General features: G+C 36.4%; 1 protein-coding gene across 1 annotated transcript; it reads left to right on the top strand.

Moving 5' to 3' along the window:
• Nucleotides 1-2,732: 2,732 nt before the first annotated feature.
• On the top strand, nucleotides 2,733-11,741 carry prpf19 (pre-mRNA processing factor 19). Its single transcript, XM_067412205.1, has 16 exons — nucleotides 2,733-2,922; nucleotides 3,992-4,141; nucleotides 4,221-4,297; nucleotides 4,376-4,517; nucleotides 4,598-4,671; nucleotides 6,471-6,536; nucleotides 6,625-6,666; nucleotides 6,754-6,828; nucleotides 7,016-7,091; nucleotides 8,257-8,366; nucleotides 8,452-8,607; nucleotides 8,753-8,822; nucleotides 10,313-10,486; nucleotides 10,940-11,022; nucleotides 11,104-11,209; nucleotides 11,318-11,741. Exons 1-16 carry the CDS (start codon nucleotides 2,904-2,906, stop codon nucleotides 11,413-11,415), a joined length of 1,518 nt encoding a protein of 505 aa, XP_067268306.1. The 5' UTR covers nucleotides 2,733-2,903; the 3' UTR covers nucleotides 11,416-11,741.
• Nucleotides 11,742-12,654: the final 913 nt, after the last annotated feature.

Below are 12,654 nucleotides of genomic sequence, written 5' to 3'. Positions count from 1 at the left end.
TTTCTTCTTTTGACTTCCATTTTATTTATTTATTTTGTTATTATTATCATTTATTCTGCCGTAACAACACATAACTAAAACGCGGGGTTAAAAACAACCCAAGTCGGGTTGAAAATGGACAAACCCAGCAATTGGGTTGTTTTAACCCAGCAGTTGGGTTAAATGTTAAAATTATTTAACTCAACTATTGATTAAAAATGACTGTATTGCTCGATTAAAATTAACCCAAAATATGTTGGAAATTATCATTTATTAATGTTTAATAAATTAACATTTATTAATAAGTTTAATAATGATTAAACAATATTAATAAATTGCTTATTAATAAATGTTCATATTTTGATTATTATGGTAATTATGTGACCTATTTTGGGTTCATTTTAAGCCAGAAATAGTCATTTTTAAACAATAGTTGAGTTAAATAAAACGCAGGTGAAGGTACACACTAATATATATATATATATATATATATATATATATATATATATATATATATATATATATATATATATATATATATATATATATATTAAAAAATAAAATAAAACAATTACAATTTCAACAATTAGATTTGCAGAAAGCACACACTTTGTGTCAACAATGCAAAATAATAAGACTAATGAATTAGGGATAATAATCCATAAAAAAAACCCAAATTTCCAAAAGCACAAACATGAAATAAAATGAAAAATTGCAATTGTATGCAGTGTATGTTGGCGAAGGTTACCATTTACTATTTTTCATAGTGTAATTTTTGATAAATTTATGTGTGTCATTTTAACCAATTTATACAAAAGTCAGTTTAAACATCATAATTATTAATTATAATAGAAGTATATGAAACCCACAACAATTAAAAAAACAATATCTTAAATGTATTGTCCCCGTTTTTTAATTCAAAAATAATGTGAGATTTCAATGACATTTTGACCCCTGAACTGTTTACATTTCAGAAATATTATATTATTCTTTGACAGAAATCGGTCCTACACGTGTTAAAAGCTTTTATGATACTGTTAAAACCTTATGATATGTTAAAGATATAAAATACTTACGTGATTCCTCAGTATAATTCTGCTTAGAATCAGAAATACTAATCCCTGACAGGGTTGCCAGGTTTTCACAACAAAACCCACCCAATTGCTTCTCAAAAATGGCCCAATCGCATTTCAGGGGTCCCATGGTAAAAATCGCTTTCTGCGGGACAAAATATGCGTTTTGGCAGGGCTCCCCTGGAAAAATTTGCATTCCAGGGGCTAAATATCACATTATTTTGGGTCGATTCAACCCGCTTCAACAAATTGACTATACGCACGGTTACTTCCTGGTTGTAGTTAAGCCAGCTCGGGCGTTTCCGGTGAACTGTTAGCTGTTCATTCTGTAGTTGCTGTACATCGACACAAAACCATCAATGGTTGACTTTTTAATGTTGTATTTATATTTTAATGATTATCACATTTACCTAATTTTCAAATAAACCAGTTTTATTGATTGCAATAAAAACAAAGCTAATGTGAATGTTTGAATAAGAATCTGTAATTAGACACACACACACAACATTTTTCCAGCACTTCAAATATTATTTTTAATGCGATGACCACAAACATTATTTGTTCATCCTTCTGAGATTGTCTCCATTGTAAAACCGAACGTTTCGAAAGGAAATTCAACTTTTGATAGAAAACACTTTTTTAAAAATAAAAAAGACAATAATTACCACTTTAACCAGCAGGTGGCGACAAAGTAGCATTTATTTGCGCATATATCAGCCATTTCCTCTAATTGTTTTTCACTTCGTTTTTGACTAAATATTAAACATTATAAAAAAACTAGGTTTAAAAATACATTTTGCCAATGTGAAGTATGAAATACTCATGAAAACAATAACTTTTCTTGTGAATGAATGACAGAAAGCGAGCGCCGCTCTCTCTTTATAATCACAGCAGCTGTCAGTCAATGCAGCGCAACATCAATGATTTCAGCACACTTTATTCAATTAATCTAACTAAAGTGCACAATAAATATTTAATTTCTGAAGCTTTTTTTCACATGAAAGTGTAAAAACTGATGGTCTAATTGAATTTAGCCGAGGAGAACACTGAGGAACGTTATTTATTTTTTATGCCGTCTTACATTTTAATAACTAAATTAATGCTATGTCTGACTATTTAAGTGACTATATTCTGATTATAAACTAAGTATTTCACTACTGACGCTCAACACACCAGCACATGACATCACCGGAAGCTTTAGAGCTGGCTTATATTATTGCGGAAGCTCTAAAGAACGGGAAAACCGCGGACTTGGCAACACTGATCCCTGATTCGTGACTAAATGAATCTTTGAAATCGGTTCGCGATTCAGTCTGAATCACTCGGACAGTTCACTCACACTGATTCATATGGAGATGTGGATAAATAGCAGAGTGAAATCGAATATTTACTTAAAATCTATTAAAACACAGTTTGCAAAAATATAGGCACAGTTTTATACTTTGTTGTTTTTCATTAAAGCAAAGAAGCCGTTATGTCACGTGGTGCCTGTTACATTCCTCAGCGCTTTCTCAACACAAAACAATCGAGTCGTTTGTGATTATCGAAAAGATTTTACATTACCAATACTAGAGATTAATATCTTTATTAAAATATAATTCTTTTTTGCGTACAAATCTATTTTATTAATCTCCTGAGGAAACACCTTCGGTTTGATCTTCCGCTCTGGAGGAGCAGTATCCCGTCATGCACCGGTGTTTGAGCGGCACGGCGTCTCAACGTGTTCTGATGAGGACATGCAGCAGCTTCACTGATTAAAATATCACGAACTCTGTGTGGGTTTAAAATCAGTGGATGAAGTGATCTGACTCCGGCTCTATCTGAGAAGCGGATCGCGTGTGTTCGGGCGACATGTCTCTGGTTTGTGCGAGTAAGTGAGGATTGATTCTGTTAGCATGAGAGATTAGCAGTGTGTGCTAGCCATTGTTGCGATACGAGCAGAAACTTTGTGTGCGCTTTAATTACTGCATTTCATTAAACTAGAAGAAATATTAAGCTCTCTGAGGGAAACTCTATAGTTATGATGATGATAATAGGGGAAATAAACATGAAGATCAAGTTTTGTGAAGTCCAATTGATTTTAAACATATAATAATACACAAACATTGAGTTATTTAATTATTATACATTTAAGTGCTGATTGAATCATATTAGGGTTAGTTCCTTTATATTATGATGCATAATATTATTCTGTATTATTACAGGACACTAAAATAAAGTGTTTCACTGCAAAAAAATGCTGTCCTTACTTAGAGTTTTGTCTTGTTTCTAGTCAAAATATCTTAAAATTCTCAGTTCAAGAAGCATTTTCTTGACAAGTAACCATTATTTTCCTTTTTTTGAGGAAAAATGAGTGAGTTTTTCCCTTGAAACAAGCAAAATAATCTTAATCCAAACTAAAAACAAGATCATATATCTTACTTTTGGTTTGAAATAAGATTATTTTGCTTACCCCATTGGCAGATTAATTTGCTTGTTTTAAGGGAAAAACTCACTTAATTTTGACTTATTTTTCCTGAAAACATGATTCTATATCTTAATAATCCTATTTCAAACCAAAAATAAGATATATAATCTTGTTTTCAGTTTGAAATAAGATTATTTTGCTTGTTTTAAGGGAAAACTCACTTAATTTTGACTTATTTTTCTTAAAAACAAGAAAATAATTTTTACTTACTACTTGTTTTTAGGGAAAATAAGTCAAAATTAAGTGAGGTTTTATCCTTAAAACAAGCAAAATAATCTTATTTAAAACCAAAAATGAGATATAAGACTTATTTTTCCTGAAAACAAGAAAAATAATTTTTATTTGTCAAGAAAATGCTTCTTGATTTCAGAACTTTAATATATTTTGACTAGGAACAACACAAAAACTCTTAAGTAAGAACAGCAGTTTTTGCAGTGTATTGAAATGATGAATATAAATCTTCTCATTCCAGTTTCAAACGAGGTGCCGGAGCATCCCTGCGTGTCTCCTGTGTCCAATCAAGTGTTCGAGAGGCGTCTGATCGAGAAATACATAGCGGAGAATGGAGCCGACCCCATCAACGGCCAGCCGCTGTCCGAGGAGCAGCTCATCGACATCAAGGGTACAGACACGGATGAATCCGTGAGACGCTCCGATTTCTCAGGCTGTGATTTCAACATGCATTATTTCTGTGCTTTCAGTGTCTCACCCCATCCGACCGAAGGCTCCCTCCGCCACCAGCATTCCTGCCATCCTCAAATCTCTGCAGGACGAGTGGGTGAGTTCTCCAACCCGACCGAGTGCGTGAGGAATAAGTGCGTGACGTCTGTCTGACCGCTGAGTTTGTGTCTTCCAGGACGCGGTGATGCTGCACAGCTTCACTCTGAGGCAGCAGCTGCAGACCACTCGACAGGAGCTGTCTCACGCTCTCTACCAGCACGACGCCGCCTGCAGAGTCATCGCTCGCCTCACCAAAGAGGTCACGGCTGCCAGAGAGGGTAAGAGCGTGTTTGTGCTGTCTGGAGGAGATCCTCGCTGCAGTCGTGCGTCACTGACCTGTCCGTTATTCTGCTTGCAGCTTTGGCGACGCTCAAACCTCAGGCTGGACTGGTCGCTCCGCAGGCCGCTCCTGCTTCCCAGCCTGCAGCTGTGGTCAGTAATTCAAATCATTTCACGTATAAATCCTGATTTTATCTTTTAAAGGTGCAATATGCAAGATTTTTATTGAGTAAAATATCCGAAAACCACTAGGCCAGTGTTAAATCTGAAGAGTTTGGTTCCAAAATGCTATTCATGCATTTTCATTAATTTGAGTAAAAATGTGTTTTCTTTACCACCAAAAAAAACACTATTTTCTGTTTCAAACTTTCACATAGCATGTTTTGGTTATAAAAACATTAGAAATTCAAATCTACATTTTGATTTTCAAGGATTTATTATAAAAACTGATTATTTTCCCCCAAAATGCAGTAAATCCATGACACATTTTTATTTTTTATTTTTTTCAAAATGCGATTAATTCGTCAATATAAAAGTTATTTTTTTTATATTGAAAATACACAACAAAGTAAGTTGATTCACATATACACTACCGGACAAAAGTTTGGAATCGATAAGATTTTTAATGTTTTTAAAAGAAGTTTCATCTGCTCACCAAGGCTACATTTAATTAAAAATACAGTAAAAACAGTAATATTGTATCATGATTTAAATCAGCTGTTTTCTATGTGAATATATAGTAAAGTGTAATTTATTCCTGTGATCAAAGCTGAATTTTCAGCATCATTACTCCAGTCTTCAGTGTCACATGATCCTTCAGATGATTTGATGCTCAAGAAACATTTATTGTGTACAATATTTTTTTTCAGGATTCTTTGATGAATAGAAAGTTCAAAAGAATGGCGTTTATTTGAAATCTAATCTTTTGTAACATTATAAATGTCTTTACTGTCACTTTTGATCGATTTAATGCATCTTTGCCGAATAAAAGTATTCACTTCTTTAATTTAAAAAATAAATAAATATTATTACTGACCCCAAACTTTTGAATGATATTGTATAATGTTACAAAAGCTTTGTATCTCAGATAAATGCTTTTCTTTTGATCTTTCTATTCATTAGAGAATCCTGAAAAAAAGTACACAACTGTTTTCAACATTGATAATAATAATAAATGTTTCTTGAGCAGCAAATCATCATATCAGAATGATTTCTGAACGATCATGTGACACTGAAGACTGGAGTAATGATGCTGAAAATTCAGCTTTGATCACAGGAATAAATTGCATTTTAAATTGTAAATGATTTACATTTATTTTTACTGTATTTTTAATTAAATAAATGCAGTCTTGGTGAGCAGAAGAAACTTCTTTTAAAAACATTACAAATCTTACCGATCCCAAACTTTTGACTGGTAGTGTATGACAGCCTCTGAACTTTGTCTATACAGGCATTTGACGAAAAATGCATTCAGTCGTCGCTCCCAAAATTAATTAAACGAGAGAAAAAAATTTAAATTAGAATTAATTGGATGCAAAAAAGAAATAACTGTCATTTCATGTTATCATGACCCAACAAAATGTTTACATTTATGTTTGTATTTGATATGTTTTATTGAAATTTCCAATTAATTTCCATAAATTCCAAAGTTTCCAAATTTGAATATTTCCAAAATTCCCTAGGTAAAGTTTCCAGAAAATTTCTGCCCCTTTGCAACCCCATATGTGAACGCAGTAGCCAATCAGATGTGCTTCTGTAGTCAGAGTCGAAGTATAAACACGATGTCAATATATATATTTTTCATGCAGCTAACACATTTATCACAGTTTCTGGATTGACCATATTTAAATGTGCAGTTTAGTTCCGACTATTTTTCTCTTTCATGTGTAGGATAAGTAAATATTACATACTGTTTTTAGTTTATATATCTTTGACCTGTTTCGGCCTCTTAGGGTGCCGGCGGAGAGGCCATGGAGGTCAGTGAACAGGTTGGAATGACTCCGGAGATCATACAGAAGGTGCGTCAGAACACAAGCGTTCAGCAGTGATTCAGCTGTGTGTTATCACATGTTCAGAGGTACTCAAACTGTTCTTCTCTCTTTACAGCTTCAAGACAAGGCCACCGTCCTAACCACCGAGAGAAAGAAGGTGTGCGGTTTGTGCTTTTGTATCACTGTGGTTATTTTATGTACCTTAATACGTGTTCTTAACCTCTTATTTGTGTTTGTTATTCAGAGAGGAAAGACCGTGCCAGAGGAGCTGGTCAGAGCAGAAGATCTCAGCAAGTACCGCCAGGTGGCGTCCCATGCTGTGAGTACTCCATACCGAGTTGTGTTCCCAAAACACATCTGTGTGTTTATGCTTTTTACAATATCATGCTAACATCAAGCTTTGTTTCGAGTTAGTCGCCTATGACCTTTAATTTAATTACAGTAGTAGTAGTGTTTGGAACAGAGCTCATATCACAAATGGAGCATTTTCTTTTCTCCCTTCATAGGGTCTTCACAGTGCCAGTGTACCAGGAATCCTCTCTCTGGATCTCTGCCCATCAGACACCAACAAAGTCCTCACCGGTACGATTACGACACCATCACACCAGGGTCCCTATGGGTCCTTAAGTTCGATTTGATCAAATTTAAGGCTGTTAATATATCTTAAATGGTATAAGAAAAGTCTTAAAGGGTTAGTTCACCCAAAAATTATAATTTTGTCATTAATAAACTCTCATGTCGTTCCAAACCCGTAAGACATTCGTTCATCTTCGGGACACAAATTAAGATATTTTTGATGAAACCCGAGAGCTTCCTGTCCCTCCATTTGCAGCTAAGCAACTACCACTTTCAAGCCCCTGAAAGATGGTTAAATCATCATTAATTTATGTGACTCCAGTGGTTTAACCTCAAATTTATGAAGTGATGCGAGTGCTTTTTTGCGCTTTACCACTTTATTTAAAAATGTATAAATCTCCAATGCACATTGAAGTTTCATTTTTGGATGAACTAATCCTTAAATCTTCTTTTGGGGACAGAAAAAACGGAATTGTGATATGGCTTAATTTGATTATTAAATATGGTTTAATTGAGCATTGCATATTTTGAAGTAAAAACATTGTGCTGCTTCTACAGATCAATGAAAACCACATTTATGCCAAGAGATTGCTTATGATCTACTGTTGATGAATTATGATAATGCATAGCTATGGTGTTTATATCATACCTGCAAACTCATGGCATTTCTAAAAAGCGCAGCTTCATTATATACAGGGTTTACCGGGGTAACCGCTATATTTCCAGAAGCACAAAACTGTTTTTACATTCACCCGGAGGATCGGAAAGAACCTAATGTGCTTTCTAAAAATCGAAACTATTAGGATAAGACATGTATATATTCATCTATAATTGACTCATCCCTTTTCTTAAGAATGGTTAGAGGCTGAAATGTGTGGGTTATAGTTGTGTAACTTTTGTTTTTTTCTTTCAAAACCTGCATTTGAACTCTAAAGTTGTTGAAATCATGCTTTTTAGTCAATTTAAGCTTTGGATGGTCATTTTATTTGTGCAGATCTTAATTTTAAAACCCCTGCACATGATCACGAGTGTTCTCGGATGAGAACGTGTGTCTCCTGTAGCACTCGCGGTCGGATATAAAGGAGAGGGTGCATGACTTGATGTCAGCAGTGTTACTGCATGTTGATGTCACTGTTGCTCTCAAAAAGTCATTTTTACGCACTCTGTCCAGGTGGTGCGGATAAGAACGTGGTGGTGTTCGACCGTCGGGAGGAGCAGATTGTCGCCACCCTTAAAGGACACACCAAAAAGGTCTCGTCTGTCATCTACCACCCTGCTCAGGTAGGCCATCGCTCTTGCTCTTCATACATGCACTCATTTGCAGTTTGTCTCCAGATCTCACATCTCTCTTCACATGTTCTGTCAGTCGGTGGTGTTCTCGGCGTCTCCAGACAGCACTATCCGCGTGTGGTCGGTCACTGGAGGCAACTGCGTGCAGGTGATCAGGGCCCACGAGGCGGGTGTTACCGGCCTCTCTCTGCACGCCACCGGAGACTATCTACTGAGCTCATCTGAGGACCAGGTAACACACAAACACACGGGCTGATGGCTGAGGAACAGTTCACATGCAACACATGCGCTGAATAGAGTTGTTGTTTTTGAAAAGAACAAAAGCTGTTTCTGTGTCTGTCAGAGTGTAATGCTTCTCAAATGTGTGTGTGTTGTAGTATTGGGCCTTCTCTGATATCCAGACTGGACGTGTCCTGACTAAAGTCACTGATGAGACCGCTGGATGTGGTATGTGTTCCTCTCTGTCAGATAGGGCTGGGAAGTGTGTCAGATATATCCAATGTTAAGTTGGTAATAAAAATATTCACCACATTTTTAAGCTTGGGAACTGAAAACTCATTCAGAACTAGCTTAATTTAAATGGAGTGATTTAACTTGTAGTTTCATTGACAGCAGGGCCTGAATTTTGTTTTGGAAAATGGGGAAAATTACCCCCTCAGGCGACTCTTATAGTCATTTATTGTAATCTTTGGCGTTCTGATTATTCTTCTTCCACTCTGGAAGTCTATGGCAAAACAAAAAACACCTTGCGGGAAAGTTGTGAAATTTGGCACACAGATAGAGGACAGTCTGAACTGTCAGCATAGCAAATTTGGAGTCTCTAAATCAATCCCTCTAGCGCCACCAACTGTCTAAATTTGCACTTATGTTTATGCTAAACCTTTTGAACTGTAAAGGCTAGAAACAAAATTTTCCAGGGAAAAAAAAAACTTCTCTTAGGCCGTTGCTCTGATTTTCATGAACATTGACCCTGATCATTTTTTGACCATGCAGACAAAAAGTTATGGAGTTCAAGTCAATTTGTCAAACCATTCTTGAATAATGCGTGAACGAATTCTACGAAGTGCCTGCCAAATTGAACGCGAGGCTTTATCTTAGTAACGCTTTAGCGTATTCTGACCAAACTTGGTTTGTGTTATAACCATGACCTGAGGATACCTGCACAGTTTTGGCGCAGTGCCACCTAGTGGTCTGGAGATATGAAAAATTGCTATTTTTGCTTATAACTTCTGAACCATTTGCCTAAAAATCATAAAACTGGTCTCTTTAGATTCTGTGCATGCCGAGTCGAGCGATACCCAATTTTCCAATATCAGCCATTTGAATTTTGTTGTAAAAAGCTATATTTTACAAATCTCATTACAAAACTGTCTTTTTCTCCATGCCCTGACAGTACTCAAAGCACCACCTTGTGGTCAAAAGTTATAATGAAATTTCCAAAAGTGCTAATAACCTTTGATTTAGGGTACATTTACACTACAACAATGTGTGTACAGACAATAAAACGATCCCAATTCACACGAATCTGCAAAAACGCTGTATTCTGCTGGAAGGTCATTAGATGGCGATGAAACACTATAGATTGAACATGTAATGCGCATGTGCATGACATCATCGTTTTCATAGATACTTTGAAACCCATTTTCAAAAGTTTGCGTTTTCAGGCACCCAAAATGCCGTCGTCATGTAAATAAATGGCCAAAACACTTACATTTTACATGTTTAATTGAAAATGCTGTCATGTAAACAGCCCCTAAATTAGCCTATTTAATTTAACTATTAAATACTGAGTTGACTAAGTTTTTTTTCTGTTTTACGTCTTGCATTAGATAGATTTGAATCTTCTTGGCAACAATGGCTTCTGGTTGAAATGAGCAAATGAATATGCACAACATGCATATAAAACATTGAATGCATTTCCGGCTCTTTCCTTTCAGCTCTGACCTGTGCTCAGTTCCATCCTGACGGTCTGATCTTCGGCACTGGAACGGCGGATTCTCAGATTAAGATCTGGGATCTGAAGGAACGGACCAATGTAGCCAACTTCCCCGGCCATTCGGGTCCTGTGACGGCCATCGCCTTCTCTGAGAACGGATACTATCTGGCCACTGGTAGGTCACGTGACCCTGACTGGGGCGGGAGAGGGAATGATGGCCTGTTTTCACAAGTCAAGTCACATTTATTTCTACAGAACTTCATTCAATACGCATAAAAAAACATATGTGCTCAACTGAGGCAGATACTTCTGAAAAGAAGGCATGCACATACATTTACCGAATAAATTACTCCATGCACAACAAAAGTCATGTGACTTTACCTCAACAGACGCTGTGATTGGATAACTGGTCTAACCAGCATTTCAAATGTTGGTTTGGTGGTTCTGAAACGCCTGAGTCAAAGTCTGTCAGAATGATTTGGTTTATGATTTTGGTTTACCAGCATCCGAACGTGACAGCGTTTAATGTTCCCGATTGCAGCAACTTACATTTTTAGTGTTAAAGCAGTCAAATTGATAATTTTATGAAATGTTAATTGTGTTTCTACCTGTTTTGTTTGACCTGTAGGTGCTCAGGACAGTTCACTGAAGCTGTGGGATTTGAGGAAACTGAAGAACTTCAAGACAATCACTTTGGACAACAATTATGAGGTATAACCCTCAGATGTCACTGCCATGTGTTCTTCATCACGGTCTACCATGATTACTGATATTCCCTTCTTCCTCCTGTAGGTGAAGTCTCTGGTTTTCGACCAGAGTGGAACATATCTGGCTGTCGGTGGATCGGACATCAGAGTTTATATCTGCAAGCAGTGGTCTGAGGTGCTCAACTTCTCTGGTGAGTCGAGTTTCGTTCAGTGATGTCACGTTAAGTGAATTGAGATGTTGTTATTTGGCAAGAATGTTCTGATGTTGTTTGTTTGTTTCTTTGCCATGTCTCTTGTAGATCACTCTGGTCTGGTGACCGGCGTGGCTTTCGGTGAACATGCTCAGTTCCTGGCTTCCACTGGCATGGACAGAAGTCTGAAATTCTACAGCCTGTAATAGAAATCCAGAAACGTTCAGGAGACGTGATCATTTTCCCACAGCGAATACGCTTGTCAGTAATAGTGCATGTGTATACATAGATATACATCCACTGTCATATCCATCATTGTAGTGATGAATTCCTCTGATACCTGCAGTAACTTCTTCTCTTTTCTCAATTATTGCTTTAAGACTGATTTGAGGGTTTTTTCCTGTCTACGTTTTAAGCTTTGATTGTAGGCTGGTGAACTTTGTTAGCGTCCCATGATTTTTTTTTTTTATCCTTTTGTGGACAATAACAAGAAATGTGACATAGATTCCAATAAAGTTTAAATTGTTTTTATCTGTTGTTTTGGTATGATTTTCATGTTCATTGAAGGTACTTGCAAGAACTGCATCAGAGATTCAGAACTGATCAGCAAAAGTTTGAAAAGAGCCGAGCAAGAGCTTAATTTTACGACAGGCTGGGGTCAATTCAATGCCGGATTTGTACAAAAGATTAAAGGGTTAGTTCACCCAAAAATGAAAAGTCTGTCATTAATTACTCACCCTCATGTCGTTCCACACCCGTAAGACCTTCGATCATCTTCAGAACACAAATTAAGATATTGTTGATGAAATCCAATGGCTCAGTGAGGCCTGCATAGCCAGCAATGACATTTCCTCTCTCAAGATCCATTAATGTACTAAAAACATTTTTAAATCAGTTCATGTGAGTACAGTAGTTCAATATTAATATTATAAAGCCACGAGAATATTTTTGGTGCGCCAAAAAAAAAAAAAAACGACTTATTTAGTGATGGCCGATTTCAAAACACTGTTTCAGGAAGCTTCCGAGCGTTATGAATCAGTGTGTCGAATCAGCGGTTCAGAGCGCCAAAGTCACATGATTTCAGCAGTTTGGCGGTTTGACACGCGATCCAAATCATAATTCGACACAAAAGATTCATAACGCTCCTAAGCTTCCTGAAGCAGTGTTTTGAAATCGGCCATAACTATATAAGTCATTATTTAGTTTTTTTTGGTGCAATTTACTATTTCGTTCCCTCAATTTATTAATTCAAGGGCACGATTTACTAATTAGTTCCCTCAGTTTATTAATTCGAGGGCACGATTTACTAATTAGTTCCCTCAGTTTATTAATTCGAGGGCACGATTTACTAATTAGTTCCCTCAGTTTATTAATTCGAGGGCATGATTTACTAATTAGTTCCCTCAGTTTATTAATTCGAGGGCATGATTTACTAATTAGTTCCC

The sequence above is a fragment of the Chanodichthys erythropterus genome, chromosome 1 (assembly GCF_024489055.1).
Source record: "Chanodichthys erythropterus isolate Z2021 chromosome 1, ASM2448905v1, whole genome shotgun sequence".
NCBI lineage: Eukaryota > Metazoa > Chordata > Actinopteri > Cypriniformes > Xenocyprididae > Chanodichthys > Chanodichthys erythropterus.
This window is presented reverse-complemented; position numbering and strand designations above follow the sequence as displayed.